The following is a 17,712-nucleotide window of genomic DNA, read 5'->3' on the forward strand; positions in this document are numbered from 1 at the left end:
AGCCCAGGACCCAGCACAGGTGCACAGGTAGCCTCAGCAGTGGCCACCTTTGTTGGTTGGACAGAGTACTTTACAAAGTGCTTTCATAGCCATCATCACACTCCCAGAGGTGTAGGAAGGTCTTTATAAAAGGTTTTTATAAAAGGTAGTCAGACTGGGGGCAGAATCAGGCCAAGCCCTGAACTTTGGTGGAAGAGCCACAACTACACAAAATCAGGCACTGACCTTTGACCACCTCCTCGGGATCTAAGAGTCAGCCCAGGAGGTTTCAACTTCACACTTGTCCCTGCTTTCCCAGTGTGTGTTCAATTTCTCATTCAACTTTACCGAGATATAATTTACACATAATAAAATACACCCATTTAATGCAAACATTTTGATGAGTTTTGTCGAATGTATACGTCTGTGAAACCACCACATAATCAAGATACAGAACCTTCCTATCATTCTATGAAATTCCCTAAGCCCCTTTGCGATCAATTTTCCCTCACCTCCTGGCTTTCTGCCATAATGGACCCATTTGGCATGGCTCTAAAAATGGAATTGTATGGCATGTCCTCTTTCTGCATCTGGCTTCTTTTGCTCAGATACCGTTGTTGAGATTCGCCTGTTTTGTTGCATGTATCAGTAGCTCATTCCTTTTTATTGCTGAATACTATATATAGCGTATACCTGTGTGTATACCTATGCCACAGATTGTTTATCCATTCATCTGTTGATGGACATTTGGGTTATTTCCAGTTTGGTGCTGTTACGAAGAAAACTGTGATAAACATTGATGTACAAGTCTCTGTGTGTACCTTGTGTTTTCATTTCTTATATGTAAATACCTAGGAGTGGAATTGTGGAAACGACTGGGTCATACCATAAATGCCTATTTACCTTTTAAAGAAACTACCAAGCTGATGTCCAAAGCGGTGGCAGCCTTTGACAGTCTCACCAGCAACGTATGAGAATTCCAGTTGCTCCACATCGGCACCAACACCTGGGATTGTCAGTCTTTCTAATTCCCTAAAGTGTTTTTAACCATCAATTAACATCTTACTTTCAGACAATTGTCAGTCAAGTGCTACTTTGGAAATGTGCTTCAGGAGCTATTTCCCCTCTGGTTCCCGTGGTGATGCTTTTGCTTCTCCCATTCACGTGGTATCTCTATGTGGCAGAGACACTTGGCGTGATTACAGGAAGTAAATGGTTGTCCCTAGGCCACGAGTCTGCTGAACATTAGGATCCAGGCTCCCGCCTCACAGTTCAGGGCTCTTTCCAGGATGCCAGGGTGTCCCGCTCCAGAATTGTCTGCAGTTACATCTCAAGTGAACAGCCTTATTATTACTCCACTGTGCAAAGACTGTGAACTGAAGACAGTTGTAATTGACACGGAACCCAATTTAATATGCATCAAGCATCTGCCTAAAGTAATTAGCCAGTCTGCTGAGCACATAATCAACAACTGAATCCAGTAAGTTTTATTCTGTAGGAATGCACACTGAAGATGAAATCTATTTTTAATTTGCTTAATAAATTGTGATGGATATTTGCATGTCAGTCTACCCCCTCTAGCCTATTGAGTTGTCCTTCTAAATATTGTTACTTGACAAAAGCTTTGTACAGTTTGGAGTTACTGAATGAGCCAGTCTTCGGTTTTACCATTTCATCAATAAAAACTGGCCCTGGGTGTGGCAAAGTACCATCAAGGAACTGGAAAAGACAATAATCAATTAAAATTTTTCTTCCTCAGACACAACTCAGTAAAATGACTAGGCTGCAATCTCATTGAGGAGTCACTCAAGCAAGCTATGGCTTATGCATTAAGCTACGCAGGAGAAGGAATTCTAGAAGAAAGTAAAATAGATCTTTTAGGGGTTTGTTCTATGTCTACATAGTTAGAGAGATGAATCTAAGATATCTAAGAATCTAGGAAAGATGTATTTCTTCCAAAGAAAATAAGCATGTTTTAGGACACTGGGGTCCTGCTTACCCTCCAGAGTTCAACCAGACACTTCAGAACCAATAAAAATTCTGAAAGGTTCTTAGTTGTCAAAAATCAAGATTTTATGGTTATGGCATTTCTAGCAGATTAATACTGGCTGAGAGCACGGAGAGTCCACACAAGAGGAAAGTGAAGGGGCAGTTCATGTTAGCCTGGGGCTTTGCTTTATCCAGAGAAGGAAGGAGAGGACGATGCCCATCCCACACAGTCAATGAGAAACAGGGAGGCACAGGATTGAGTCTGAAAAGCTTTATACTTCTGCTGCCTCTCACAGGCTGCCTTCGATGCTTTGTTTGTGTTAGTTGGCACTGCTGCAGATGTTTAACATATTCAACAAAAATAGATACAGGCACACTTTGAAGTCCTTCTTGATCGTCTGTGCCACTGCTCCTCATATACCTTCTATGTGTAACACACTATATCCTTAATAATATTTTAGTTTCTGGAATAAAGCATCTTCTAATTAAATTCACGATTGACATAAAAACAAGTGGGGGTGGAAAATGGGATAAAATGCAGAACCAGAATGTGATAGAGGAGACGGAAAAGTCAGTCCACATAAACAGTAAAATTCAAATGGGATTAAATATAGAGAAATTCATTTGATGGGGGAGGGAGGAGAAACTGTCCAAACACGCAGAGGCAAAAATGGAGGAGACCTGGGCTTTTACAAATATCTCAGGGAGGCATAACGAACCCCCAGCTAAAGCCCCACTGTGGTGCTATGGAGAAAATGAGTATAACCCCGAGGGCTCTAGCAGAAGAAGCCAGAGTGTGCAGGAAGACATCATGATTCTCCCTTGTTCTCTGCAATGGCTGGCATTTTTCTGTGTACTGGGTCCCTTATAATAGCTGGCAGAGAAATGAAATCAGTGGTTCTCAAGATTCAGGGCTTTCAGAATCACCTGGAGGGCTGTTAAAATACAGAGCCCTGGGCCCCATCCCTACAGTGTCTGGTGCAGTAGGTCCAGGGTGGGCCTCAAGAATTTGCATTTCTAACAAGTTCCCAGGTGAAGATAATGTTGCTGGTTGAGGGACCACCCAAGGTTTTGGATGGAGCTTCTCCTACACAAAAGGTAAAGAAAGTGGACTTACTATGTCTAGACAAGAGAAGCCCGAGCCCGAGTTCAATAAGAACCTTTACTAATTAGGAGGGCATAAAGAATACCTGAGTGTCATTGAGGAGTTCATTCTACCATGGACAGGACAACTGCACAGGTGTCACATTTGCTGAAAGATTCAGGGTTGACCTCAGGACAATCTAACTTGAAAAATTTTGAGGACTAAAATTTTGAAAGATAAAGATAAGATAAAATTTTGATAACTACCATCTCCCTTGGGTATCATGTTCTAGACATTTAAATCTAGAGATTTCAGTTATCAAAAATTTTCTAGACATGATACCCAAGGGAGATTTTAGTTATCTCTGCAGGAAGTTTAGAAAAGTATGGAGGGAGTTATCCTTCTGGCAGAGTTTAGGAGACCTACTGGGTTTCCTCTGGCTCAGTTCCATGGCTCTGAAGCATCTCTTGAGGCTATAAGCAGGAAGCAGAGCCCCAGGTGTAAGGCTCCATCATAGGCCCCTCCTGCCTGCAGGGGAGTAGGTATGGCAGAAGCTCTAAAGGTCTCAGGAAAGAGAACTGAGAACAGTGTCACTCCTCCAGCCACCATGAGGATGTGAGGAAGTGAGGAGAATCAGAACCTGAGCAGCATTCGGGGCCGATGCCCAGACACAGGCAGCAAAGGCCAAGGCAGTCATCACGCAAGCTTGGGACACACGAGCAGGGCTCAGCAGGGACGGGGATGCGACAGGAGTCAGATCTTAGTGCAGAGGAAGGGCTTGACAGAGAGAAAAGAGAACTAGAGAAGACAGCGCTGTGTGGAAGGTATCCCCAGGCTGCCGGCAGGTGCTCATTTGGAACATACTGCAAAATGCAGAAGACACAGAATTGGAAAGCCACAGAAGGGCCTGGGCTGGGCTCTCCTGGGAGCGTGGCTCTGGGATCCGGCGTCCCGGACAAGGAAACACTATGGTTTGGCAACAATTAAATTTGAACATGACGGACGGAGCACCCAGCGTGGGCGGGGTCCTGAGCAAGGCTGAATCAGTCTGGTCTCAGCCTCTTTTCAGGTACAGACTCATAGTGACAGTACAGGTTGATGACAGTGAACGGAGCAAGGGGAAGTCAGAGGTGAGGGAATGACACAGGCAAGCTTCACAAAGGAGGGATCCTGGGCAGAGGGACAGTGGCGGGAGCTTCCCAGACACAGGAGGTGGGAGAGGCATTCCAGGCCAGGGGCACAGGGTGTGCAGGGAGCCTGCCCCGTGTCAGCTGAGCTCAGCAGGGGAGGATAAGGGGAGACCATAGAGGTGAGATGCCCAGATATGTGGCTGGAAGGTCAAAGATCTGTTTTGTATTGGGGTCACTGACACACATTTCATCCGTCCAGGAAACCCCTACGCTATTTTAGATCCCTTGTGGGTGGAAATGCCTTGTGTGTGTCTCATTCTGGGGGGCTCCAAAAAAAAACTGGGGACTACTGATTCAGGTAAGGGCTGGGGAAAAACAGGGAAGTGAGTACGTTTTTTTTACTTGAAAAAAATGGACGGATTTGGAGAATCATATGGCATTTTAGAGAGCTAAGTGAAATAAACCACTTTGCTTTGTCTTCCTATTGGCATCAAGATTACAGTTTGAAGAACAATTGAGTGCCTTCATGGGTGGTAGTCTCCAAGCATTACAGCTATGGTATTTAATTTTTGAAAAATTTCAATGCTTTGATTTTACAAATTAGAACATTTTCCCTTTCAAATGTCTCTATTTCCTTAATGACACTAAAAAAAAAACCCTCCCATTAACTTTTGTTGGGATTTAGTCAGAGGAAGAATAAATATACACAAAATGATGTCTGTGCTGCTCATGAAGAAATCATTAATTCACAGTCACAGGATAGTAAGAGCAAACCCCGGGCACCTGGGTGACTCTGACTTTCGAAGCTGCAGAGTCCCATGGAGGGAATAGTTGAGCTCCCGCCAACTATTCTGTATTAAGTAATTTGTTTCATGCACAGAAAGATACTCCCCTCTCTCTCTCTGTCTCTCATTTTTATCTAGTCCTTTTCTCACTCTTATTGTCTTGCATTGCTCACCAAGGATCTCTGATGTGATATCTAGGGCTATCAGATCCTGGTATATATTAAAAAAAAATACTGTTTGTATTTCAGATGATAACGTTGCAGGTTCTCAATCTTTCATCACTGGAATAAGTCATCATCAAGACTGGTTGACTCTTCACTCAGATTTTATTCAGGCTCTTCTAATTAGTGGCAGGCAGGTGTAAAAATTAAAGATGCAATTACTTTTATTAAATTAAAACAAATCACCCCATGTCGTCTGGCCCAAGAGCTCTGTACTTCACTCCATAAAACTGGACCTCTGAGTATGAGTTAGGGAACTCTCTGCTCCTGTAATTTATGACATATTTTACTGTTGGAGCTATGCTCTTGTGAGATCAAGCATTTGTCATAAATCACATGAAAAAAATAAACTGAGAAACTTCTCTACTGTACAATAGAAATCCTTTATTTTTTAGTGGCTGTCCATATTATACTTCTTCAATGTAAAGGGTAATATTTAAAGAAAAAAATTGAAGACCACTATCCTTATACCTCCAGTTGTGAGCTTTTTACTTTTGGACTCTGGGCATTTTATGATCCATTCTCCTCAGAACCCCCACTTTTATATCTGGGACTCAGACTTGAGCATTTCCTGTCGATTCACCCAACTTGTTAACTTTACTACACATTCCAAGGTGTTTCAATCAGAGCTGATGCCAAGAAACAGTAATAGTCATTCATCTAATTGCTGCAATTTTCCTGACATTTCTCACCAGCTTCCTCAACGGTTCCCTTGATCTTTCTGGTACTTGGATAGACCACTGGCACATGCCTTGAACAACGGGATGGGCCCATGGGCCTCTGCCGCGACTTGAGGATTCAGGAAGGTCTGCATGTCACTCTTTTCAGCCGTGCACACGTTTCCTCTCAGCACGTACATATATGAGAGATGCACGCTTCTATACGTGCAAGTTGAGTCTTGCTCTCTGGGAGGCTGGTTGTAAGTGACACGAGTTGGAGGTGCAAGGCACATCCCCTAGAGGCTGGCTGTTTCTTCCCAGTTGCTAGATGTCTGATTCTACAGTGACAAGGACGATGGTGATTAGACCTTCAGAGGATGAGACGTTCCCACCATGGTAATGAGGTTTCGTTCCAGGGGCCAACAGGTGCTGTGAGGAAGCTTCTGAGGTGCATCTGTGCTCACGGGAGAGACTGTGGAAATGGATTCATGATGTTGATTGTGGGCGACGATTTGAGGAGTGACACCACACCCACCTCTTACTTGCCGTTTCTTGGTTAGGTCCTTCTGGATGGAAACTGTACTACCCCAAATCTAGAGCTGTCATCTTATGTAACAGCGATGGTCTATCACCCACACACCCTCCTTAGAAATTCAAGGTGAGAGTGAGAGCTACTTTGTATTAAATGTTGTGGATATCTAAATAATCCTCATCTTCTTGGCAATTTACAACTTGGCTTTGCTGACAGAAAACAGTTCTTAGCAGATTGTATGAAAAAAGGTTGATCTTCTCATTTCCACCCCCAGAGATAATTTTGAACATAAGTTTGAACAGACGGAACTAGGCATTAAAAAGCCAGTGAAACATGGAGAATCTTGCCTTATTTGGGGGAACTATTTATTTATTTATTTGTTGACCACGTGACATGCGGGATCTTAGTTCCCCAACCAGGGATCGAACCTGCACCCCCTGCATTGGGAGCGCGGAGTCTTAACCACTGGACCGCCAGGGAAGTCCCTTGGGGGAACTATTTAGAAGGTAGAGAATACAATGGAATCTTGTAAATAGTAAAAGAAAGAAAACAGCTGAGAGACGGGGGCAAGGCGTGAGGGTGGAAGTCCTCACGATACATTTGTCAGGGACTGTCGTCCCACTGCCTGAGAGGAAGCTGAGGAAGAAGAGGGTGGTGGGGACCGTGGCTCCCCAGGCAGTGGTTTAGATTCAGAGCGAGAACCAGCAGGAGTAAGAGAGGCCTCCCAACTGCTGTGTGAGGTAGGTGCTGGCATTTCCCCATTTTACAGATGAGAAAACCAAGGCACAAAGATGATGTGTAATGTGTTCAAATCACACAGGGACAAAGCCCATCCTTTTCAGTTTGAATATGAAGCCCCTTCCATGCCTGTCCTCAGACTTCCTCTACATTCCAATCACAGGAACCTTCCTTCTGTTTCTCAACACTCCGTCCTCCTTCACGTTTCCCTGCTTCTGTGCCTGCTGGTTCCACTGCCTGGAATGTTGTTGACCCATCATTTACCTGGTTGACTCCTACTCAACCATCAAGACTCAGTTCCAAACCATTTTCTCTGTGAGGACTCAAAACTCGCTAGACAAAGTTGGTCACTCCCATCTCTGTGATGATACTAAACTTTGTGCGCATCTGTCCTGTTACAGCACATTCTGGTTTATTTATTTATTTGCTTGTTTATTTATTTATTTACTTACTTATTTATGGCCATACTGCATGGCTTATGGGATCTTAATCCCCTTACCGGGCCCCCTGCAGTGGATCGAACCCGGGCCCCCTGCAGTGGAAGCACAGAGTCCTAACCACTGGACCGCCAGGGAGGTCCCAGGACATTGTTTTATTGCACAGAGGGACTGTGCTCATGTACCTGTGTCCTCTACAAGCTCCTTTAAGACCAGAAAGCGTCACTCTTTTACCCCTGTTTCTTATTAAGCAGGGGCCTGCTGTAGAGTGGGTTATCAAAAAAGGTTTGTTGAATTAATCAGAAGTTCCATGAGGTCAGGGACCACGTCTCTCTTATTCAGAGCTGTGTACCCAGCTTCTAGTATAACATACAGGAAAGTGCTTGATTGATATTTGAATGGAAAAAATGAACTGGATTGTCATGGTTTTAATGAAATTCTACCAGTTGGAACTTCCTATTTTTCTTTCCCTAATTTTTTTTTTAAAGATAATTACTTTTTTAAAATTAATTAATTAATTTATTTTTGGCTGTGTTGGGCCTTCACCGCTGCACACGGGCTTTCTCTAGTTGCAGCGAGCGGGGGCTAGTCTTTATTGTGGTGCGCGGGCTTCTCATTGCAGTGGCTTCTCTTGTTCCAGAGCATGGGCTCTAGGCTTCCATAGCTGTGGCACGTGGGCTCAGCAGTTGTGGCCTGTGGGCTCTAGAGCACAGGCTCAGTAGTTGTGGCGCACAAGCTTAGTTGCTCCGCGACATGTGGGATCCTCCTGGACCAGGGATCGAACCCGTGTCCCCTGCATTGGCAGGCAGATTTTTTTAACCTCTGCACCACCAGGGAAGCCCCCACTCCCTAATGTGTAGGCAGCATTCTCAGAAGCATCAGGTTGGGATTGCTTGGTGTTTAATACTTTTTTTTTTTTCCCTTTACAGTTAAGACATAACTGGTCTTGGTTTCTTCTTGACCACTTTGAAAATTGAAAGTTAAGTGTCAGCTAAGCAGAGATACATAAGAACACATATCTGTTGAATTTTAGGCCATTGTCTCTGTTATAATTGAATATATTCATATTTGTAGATTAGCAGCTATTTAATAGTTATCACCCATATTCACTAATAATGAAGAATAAAGCTACTTGCCTTTTTGTAAGTATTGATATGTTAGGATTAGTGGGATTAAATATCTTCTAATTTAAAAATGACTTTTCATTGAAAAGAAACAGAAGAAGGGCGGCCAGGAGAGGTGTCCAGGTAGCCACAGCTGCCTGGACACGGAGCCTTTACCTGCTGACCAGGCTTGATGGGGGAGAGCGTGATGCCCTGGGTGTTGATCACTGGCAGGATCTGGTTCCCGATGACCGTGGCGATGATCTGGCCCTGGGCGTTGGTCAGGAGCTGGGGGGTGATCGGCTGCACCTGAAGGCCCTGAGTGCCGCTCGCTGCTTGGCTTGACGGCCCCGGGTTCGGCATCAGAGGAATGGTCCCAATAATCTGCAAGAGACAGGCCCACAGGTGAGGTTCTGGGCTCTGTTCAGGGTCTGCACATGCACCTGAAGACCACTCATGCCCCGGCCTCTATCAGAGGCTCCCTGAGAGCCGGTTCATAATCCTTGAACAGATCCGGAGATGCGGGTGTGGAAGAAAGTGGCAGAGGATATGAGCATCTGAAGGAGAAACACACATGGACCGAGTGCGTGGAGGGAAGGGGAAAATATCTTATATAAAAATAAAATTATGGGCGAACAGATACACACTACTATATATAAAATAATTGACAAGGACCTGCTGTACACCACAGGGAACTCTACTCAACACTGTGTAATAACCTATGTGGGAAAAGAATCTGAAAAAGAACAGATACATGTGTATGTATATGAACCACTTTGCTGTACACTTGAATCTAGCACAACACTGCAAATCAACTTTACTCCAATATAAAATAAAAATTAAAAAAAAAAAAATCAAGCATCAGTGAGGGCAGAAGCATGTGAACTCTGCCAGGGTAGCACAGATACCTGCTCTGTCTCCGAAGCAAGGGATAGACTCCTCACACACTGCAGGCCCTCGTCTGGCTGGGGAGCCGCACCCCTTCCCCACAGGGCCCCTCACATACAGTGTGCTCCCTTCCATCCTCTCCTTTGCTCGGGTCTCCCCTGCAGTTTCCATCGCTCCTTGCCTTCCCCGACATTCTGTAACTCTCTCAAGGTCGGGGGCCAGCTCCCTGACACCCCAGCGGGACGACGGTGCCCCAGCAGCACCCTGGTGCTCACAGTGGTTGAAAGCCTGGGTCCTGGAGTCAGGGACACAGGAGTCCATTCCCAGCGCTGCCACCTCCTCTACAGCATTGTCAAGGAGCCTAAGCTTTCTGAAGGCTGGAGAGAACTGGGGTCATAAACGAATATTTGAAACTCAAAATAGAGGTGAAATGACTACCGAGGGCTGAAAATGTTTTAAAAGTGCATTTTATTTTTCATTTAGTTTTTAAAATAGATTTAATTACATTAATTAATTAATTAATGTTTGGCTGCGTTGGATCTTCATTGCTGCATGCAGGTTTTCTCTAGTTGCGGCAAGCGGGGGCTACTCTTCGTTGTGGTGTGTGGGCTTCCCATTGCAATGGTTTCTCTTGTCGCAGAGCATGGGCCCTAGGTGCATGGTCTTCAGTAGTTGTGGCGTGTGGGCTCAGTAGTTGTGGCTCGTGGGCTCTAGAGCACAGGCTCAGTAGTTGTGGCACACAGGCTTAGCTGCTCTGTGGCATATGGGATCTTCCCGGACCAGGGATTGAACCCATGTCCCTTGCATTGGCAGGCGGATTCTTAACTGCTGCACCACCAGGGAAGTCCTAAAAGTGCATTTTAAATGATGTGTTTTAAAGTGGCCCTAAAGGTTAGCAGGCCAAGGCTTCTGTGGCAGGTAGGGGAAGGCTGTCCTTTGCATCTGATAGCCTCTGTCTTCCGTGAAGGGATGGTGCGGAGAGGCCTGGCTGGATCCGAGCACCATGTTACGGAGAAAGGGAGCATGAGCTGAGGCATTTATAAGATCTGGAAACACTGAACACATTTGTGGACCACGTTTGTCCCTGTCCACCGACACGGACAAATCTAATCTGTAAGCTTGCTTTGGGTTAGGGAGAAAAACAAAAATCTGATCTGTAAATAAAGAAAATGTGATCTCCGTTTCCCAATGTCATGGACTCTCCTGGGGAAAGCTGTGGAGCTTGGGTTGCACGCTTTCCCTCCAGGTACCACAGGGTGGTTACGCAGCTCTGCTCTGCTGGTCGTCTTCCAGGGCCGCTTCCCACATGTGAACTGTGGTGACTTGGCCTAGGGGCCACCGCGACACATTAATAATACTGCCTTAGGAAGTGCTTTCGTGGATACGGTTTCCATTCATTCCACATTCTCACAACAGCTCAGTCCTGTGGGCCCTAGTCCTGCCCCTTGTTACTTGATGAGACAGTGGAGGGTCAGGGAGGAGTTTGCAAGTGGCAGAGCTGGAGTCCAGGTCTGGCCCCCCATGTGCTCACTTTCTAAATGTCACCTGGCTCCTACCACAGGGAGGACACAGGAGGGCACCTGCTCTTAGGAAAGGCCCTGCATCCTGTTCGCAATTTCCCACCAGATGGGAAATTGTAGACTAAGTTTATAAACGATACCGTTTTCTATGCCCACAGTACCCCAAGCAGGGCTTTGAATGCAGCTTCTCAATAACTGTCTTTGGAAGGCATGGTTTCCAGACTCAGCTGTCCCTTGGATTCCAGATACAACTGGCACTGCAGAGGACCTGCGAAACCACAGGATTCAGTGCCAAAGATCAGGATGGAGAGACGCCCCCCTCCTCACTTAGCAGGCCGTGTTTCTACCACAAAAGCCCCTGTGGGAAGGCGCTAATGAAGGAACTGTGCGAATATCTAGTCTCCATGGCAGCTGTCAATGGCTGCCGATAGAGGTCAAGTAATTAGGTGAGAGTGGTCAGCGGTCCCGCAGGGAGTCCGCAGCTCCGCAGCCTCACTGAGCAGGCCTGCGCTGTCCCCCCAGCAGCACTGGCCACGAGCGTGTCCCATCCGTGCCGCAAGGACAGGAGGCGTCCACGTCAATAGATCAGGGCACGTAAGTACTTTATTGATGACTGGTCTTGCATTAGGCATCCCAGGATGCAAAGGCTGTTCCTGTGACCCCACAGGCAATGGCGGGGAGGCCTGGGGAGCAGGCTCCTTGTCCTACTCTGACGCTGGCTACTTCCGCGTTCCTCACTTGCACCATGAAAGGCACAACCCCCTTTGCCCCCAGTGCACTGTGAAAGCTCAGAGGCTGACCCATCGCCTCTGGCTTCCTCGTATCTTGGGCCTGGGAAGCCCTGCTCCACCTGATTGGGCCCAGTTGAAAGCCTACGGAAGGAAGCTGGATTCATTTAGGTGGCAGGGTTGCGGGTTCTATTTTAGGCAGGATGTCAGCGTGTTTAGCCTGGGAGAAGGCTTCAGAGGGAGGCAAGGCGCCTGACAGCTACAGAACACACTGTGATGCAGGCGAGGCTTCCTGCTCCTGAGAAGATTGACACGAGTCGGTGCTCACCTGGCGGTAATGAGAGGCTCTGCCTGCGTTCTGGGTGGAGAGAAGAAGAAAGGCAAACGCGAACATCTCACCAGCCTCTTCCCCAGGTGCTGCCTCACTTGCCAATACTGCACGGTGACATTAAAACATGGCGCCACTTTTTGTGTCCCCTCCCTTCGTTCCTCTCTTCTTTCCTGGGCCCTAGCATCACTTACAGAGGGCAGGACAGCGCTAGTGTCAGAGCCAGAGGGACCTGCAACGGCCTGATGGAGGGAACACTTTCATAGGAACGTTGTGCCTGCGAGGTGGCAGGGCAGGAAGGGTGATTCTAAAGTCAGGAAGGCTTCCGTGAAGTTGAGCATTTTTCATTTTTGTTCCTCTCTCAGGGGAGTTGGGATCATCATCTCAGCACGTCAAACACGTGGCAGTGCTCTGTGGGGAATTTTCTAATATTCCCCAATGCCTTACAACTCGCCCATTTTCATTTGCTCCCACGTATCCAAGTGTGGAGACGGTCACACACTGTGTTGTTGAAAACTTGTCAGATGTGCCAATTTTGCTTAGGCGGCTCTGATGCCTTTCAGCGCTTCCATAGGTCGCACGGAAACTCCTCCTCGGACTCTGACTTCCAACAAGGAAATGAGAGGAATCCAGGCAGCAAGGCGGGAGGCTCTTTGACCTGGGAAACTCAGATTTTAAATGAAAGGCCTTTCGCTATTCAAGGGAAATATTTGCATCTACACATGTTGCGACTAAATCAGGAAATCAAAACTGAGGTTTGAAAAGGCGATTTGAGGGCAAAGATAGAAAGAGGCTGCTTTTAAAACACTTGTAGTTCTGGGACTAGCTTTTGGAGTTTGATTTTCTGGTTCCCAGAGCTAGGGGTTTACTGCAAGGAGACGTCCTGATGGAAGGGCATGTCACTGAGCAAACAAGGCCACTACGCTGGGACTCCGGATGCAGGCACTGGACACGCAAGACAAATTCCAGCTCTCCTGAGATGCTGAGGACTCTGGCAGAGCAGTCTGGTACCTGCAGACCCTTCTCTATATAAGGCACCAGGAAGATCCAACTGGGGCAGGGGAGGGGGCAATGAGACAGGCACGTCACATGCAAATATTCTAACAATCCAACGGAGAAATGATATACACCAAACGCGTGGCAAGGACTATCTGATAAAAATCTCTCTACTCATGTGGTCAGTGCTCAGAAAAATACTGGGTCCGAATGAGTGAGTTCAGAGGAAGAAAGATGAAGATGGATGGCTTGGAAGACTTCATAGAAGAGATGGGGGCAGAACATGGGTCTTGGAGGTTAGGTGAGGATTTGGCAAGACAGAGAATCCATTCCAAACAAGAGGTGAGAAACATGGCGGTGGCGAGTTAACTAGTTTGCAGGCAAAAGAGGGTTCAGACATTGGGCAAGTGACAGGTCGGCCTGGAAGGGTCAAATTCCCTCCAGGCAAGAGATTCCGATGAATGGTTTTTGAGGGGGGCCGTGGGGAAGGGTACCGAAATGGAGCTGTTTCAGCTGGGAATGTGACCATGTGGCGAGAATGGACTAGAGTGTCGAGAGACTACAGACCAGGAGATTAGTCGCTAGGATGCTACTGGAGTCATCCAAGTGTGAAGCAAAAGGCTTCAATGAATCCTTCATACAGGGGTTGCTTGATTCGTTGCCTTCCACTTCAGTTCAAAAAGCATGGCCTATTTTATGCCTAGGTTGCAACATTAGAAAATTTTGAGTCAAGTTACTGCCCCATCAATCCCACAGCAAATAGCACAGGCATCGTTTGCAATGATCCCCTCTGTCTTTGCCCCGACTCCGAGGGTAATGATTCATCTCTGATGAACGCTTTAACCAGGAAGATGGTATTGTAATGATAATCTGTTACCTAGAAGAGTTCCAGCCTCTCTGACAGGGGACTTATTTGGTTGTTGCAGTTCATGTTCACTTGTCTCTTTGCTTATAGGAGTTAAGAGCATAAACTGCAATGGAGAATAAAGTCCGTGTTGTAAGAGCAACTAAAAACAATCACTAAAGTGATTACTAGCGTTCATTAGCACGTCTCCCTATTTCCATAAGAATGAAGGTGGCTTATGTTATGTTTCAGTGTGCTATCGTTATTCAGGAGTAGTTATAATTTAACCCACCATAAAGACTACCTTGTGATTGTGGCAACCCCCAGCGATTCAGAGCCACGGAACGCCTTGGGTTACCATGTGATCATTACGATGCCCGTGTGGACCTCAGTCTAGTTGAGGTATTCAGTAGGGACGACTTATGACTGATGGAGGTGAACGGGTGCTGAATTTATTCACTGCTGGCATGTAGGTGTCATCAGCAGCAGTTGAGGGTGGTATCACAGAAGCCCAGGGCAACCAGACAAGTTGTCTGATGCACCACATGTCATAATAGTCTATGACATGCTGTTAAACTCTGCCACGGAGAATGTGATTACAGATGTCAATGTGACAAGTAATTCTGTTGCACATATCTTTAAGACGAAACCTGTCAATGCTGGAAATCGGTGACTTTGCAGGGCTTTCAGTCCATCAGCAGAGGCGATTCTTTGCCCAGTATTTGTGTAACCTCAAGTTTCTGGTCAAGAGGCTTTTGTTCACACGGGGCATTACTGTGTCCATTCTCGAACACAGAGCTTCTAGCCTCTGAGAGCCGAGGAGCTGGCAGTAAGCCATCACCAGTCTCCTTCCCCTCGCTTTCTGGTCTGGTCACAGTCACTGTTCTCTCTTCCTCCAAGGGAGGATTTTTGTCTCCTTTATATAATACGTTCATTTCAGTCTCATGGGCTCCCAGGTTTAAGGTTAAACTCACTTAGAGTTATGTTGGCAGCTCTGATTAGGATGTTGATCCAGGAAGAGTAGGAGAATGCAACCATTTCCCAAACAAAATTTATTTTTGTGACATGCAATCTAGTGCCTTCTTGCACATAGCTGCGTCCAAGATGGAAGTGTGAATATTTAGAGGGTTTCTATTGGAGAACCTGAACCAGAGATAGTAAAGGCATGAGGATAAGCAGATGAAAGAGTTGAATTAGAGGAAGACACTCAACAAAGGACAAACAGATTTAATCTTGCAGGCAACACCAATCAACTGGCCATGGCTTCCTGGAGCTCTGGAGGTTCCAGGTTCAGGAAGAAACAGTGCCTTGATTGATTAATAATATCTGGCAAGGGTATGGGCATAGGAAATGGTGGTGTGTCTGAAGGTGGCATAACTAAAGGCCAGGACATGAGACAAATTATCTTAGACCTACTGGCAAGAAATGGATGACTCACAATTTCTTAATGAGTAACTGTGAGAAAGAGCTTTTTACAGCGTATGCTTTAATGCTTATTTTATGGGTATAGATAAGTATTCCACCTCTGAGAATAACCACCTGCTCAATGTTTCTCACTGTCAGTTAGAATTAAGATCCCTCTACTGTTTGGCTTCAACTTTAGAAACACACTCACAGACATGAGTAAAGAATTGGAGGTGTCATGATCTTTAAAAATGTCACTTTGACTCACATTATGAGAAGGATAATCTGCATGAAAACTGATGTTGTAAAAACAGCAATAACGACAGTAAAAAATCCTCTCCCCTAAAAGCTTCTTAAAAGCCATTAAAGGTAGTTTTTCTTAATAATGTTTAAGAGAGAAATATACAGAGAGAGAGAGGAAAAAATCTCCCCACTGGCTGGGTTCAAGTCTAAGCTTTGCCACTAACTAGTGGGAAACTGTTGGTGAATTATTTCACCTCTTAGAACCTCAGTCTGCTCATCAATAAAATGGAAATAATAATGTACACTTTATAAGGTTCTTGTGCTGACTAATTAAGTTAACATATGCAAAGCACCCAACACGGTGCTCTAACAATCAAAGAGGTATGCCATAAATGTTTGTTCATACCTTCATTTTTCTTACATGCTTTTGTGGTAATTCCTGGGCTTTTGCACTAAGTTGAAAAAAAGCTTTTTTTGAATTTTTCTGGATGTTATAATTTCACTATGAAAAGACTTTACCAGTGGCATCTTTCTTGTCTTGTCACAGAATGCAAAGTTGGGAATTTTGGTGGAGGCATCAAGATTCAATAGGTGCTTCGCTCCCAAGGAGGGACTAGATCTTCCTGCTTTTACAGAAGACATTTCTGAAAACCAGTCAGATAATCCCAGAACTCAGGCACTCATGGCGAGGGTAGATAAAGAGAACTTTTGAAATTCTGCGCGTCCTCCTCCCTCTCAGGGATGGGGCATGGGATGCTTTCTCCTCTCCTCAACACTAATAAAAGCGCTTGAATAAGTACTGTCTCCTCAATTTGGGGTATACACACCCGAAGAATCTAGAGGTGAGAAGCAGTGGCTTTAAGAGCTGACAGGGGAGGAGAGAAAAAGGCAGGGAGAGGAAGCAGGGGAAGAAGAGAGAGAGAGGAAACGGAGCTTCAGTGCATTGGCACCAGCTACGCTCCTAATGATAAGTGAGATGCATGTGTTTCCCTGGACTCACTGTCATGGGTAGGAGCCGTTTAAAATCCTTGTCCCAGAGGACCCCCTGAGCCATGGGTACTGGGACAGCAACACGGAGACAGCCCTGAGGAGTGGACTTGGAGAAAACCAAGCCCTGAGAGGGGAGTGGGCAGCTGGAAGATGTGCCCTTGGAAGGTCCCAGCGGGGCCTGGGAAGACCTCATGAGCGTGCCCCTGAGAGTTGGCTTGAGCCACCTGTCGGCCCAGAGAGCAGAAGCCATCGTGCTCAGCAAAATGGGGCCATTCTTACTCCCCCCATCTGTCCTCTCCCCACCTCAACCTGACCTGTCAGAAACAGAGTCTGCAGGCTGAGGAAAGGAGAGACATTCCAATAGGGGAAGAAAGAGGGACTGGGTTACCCTTTTCCACGGTGGCAATAGCAGGAAGGAGGCCCAGTTGGCACCGCTGGTGGTGGCGAAATTTGTTAGTTTCCAAGTTTTAATTTTTGTCAGGGGACTGGACATCTTATTTGCAATTTAAAGTGACCACAGGAGACTGTATTCCTTGAAAAGCAGTCATGGGGCAAGATCCCTCGCTCTCATCCAGGAGGAGGGGAGGGCCTATGGCCACCAGGAAGGTTGAAAGGGACAGTGGGAGCCTCTGCTGAGGTCCCCCAACTAACAGTTCTGCCCTCTTTCCCCACTTATGTGGGAAGGGGGTTGATAATCATAAATTACTGCATAAAGGAATTTAAACTTATGTCTCCCAGTCTCCCACTCCTCTGGGCTAACTCACCATTGCATGTGCAAGGGAAGTCAAATGTGACCTTTACATTTTTAAATTTAAACATTTTGGGCCTATATTTAAGTAACTTGGCTAAATTAAACGTGACCTCATTCATGAATATCAGCGAGTATTTTCTAAGCCACTTCTATCTGTTGATTTTAAAAGCAGGTACAAATGGGGACCATCTTGACCTTAATTATTAAGGTCAATCAATAACACTGAAAAAGGAGATCTTGTGCATCACAGTGTCACAACTTTGTTAGCTAAGGATGCTTGAAAAATAGAGGAGAAACGGAAGCAAGAGGAGGACACAGAGGAAAGAGGAGAGAATTTAACAAGCTACCAGAGGTGGAGAATTC

At 45.9% G+C, this 17,712-nt stretch overlaps 1 protein-coding gene across 2 annotated transcripts in view; it reads right to left on the reverse strand.

Annotated features, from left to right (window-relative positions):
• Window positions 1–17,712, reverse strand: part of POU6F2 (POU class 6 homeobox 2) — a 450,125-nt gene that overhangs the window by 14,332 nt on the left and 418,081 nt on the right. For both annotated transcript variants that reach the window (XM_060019839.1, XM_060019840.1), the window contains one exon: window positions 8,835–9,041. In XM_060019839.1, the coding sequence (XP_059875822.1) occupies window positions 8,835–9,041 (207 nt within the window). The remainder of the gene's footprint in view (window positions 1–8,834; window positions 9,042–17,712) is intronic.

The sequence above is a fragment of the Delphinus delphis genome, chromosome 9 (genome assembly GCF_949987515.2).
Source record: "Delphinus delphis chromosome 9, mDelDel1.2, whole genome shotgun sequence".
Lineage (NCBI taxonomy): Eukaryota > Metazoa > Chordata > Mammalia > Artiodactyla > Delphinidae > Delphinus > Delphinus delphis.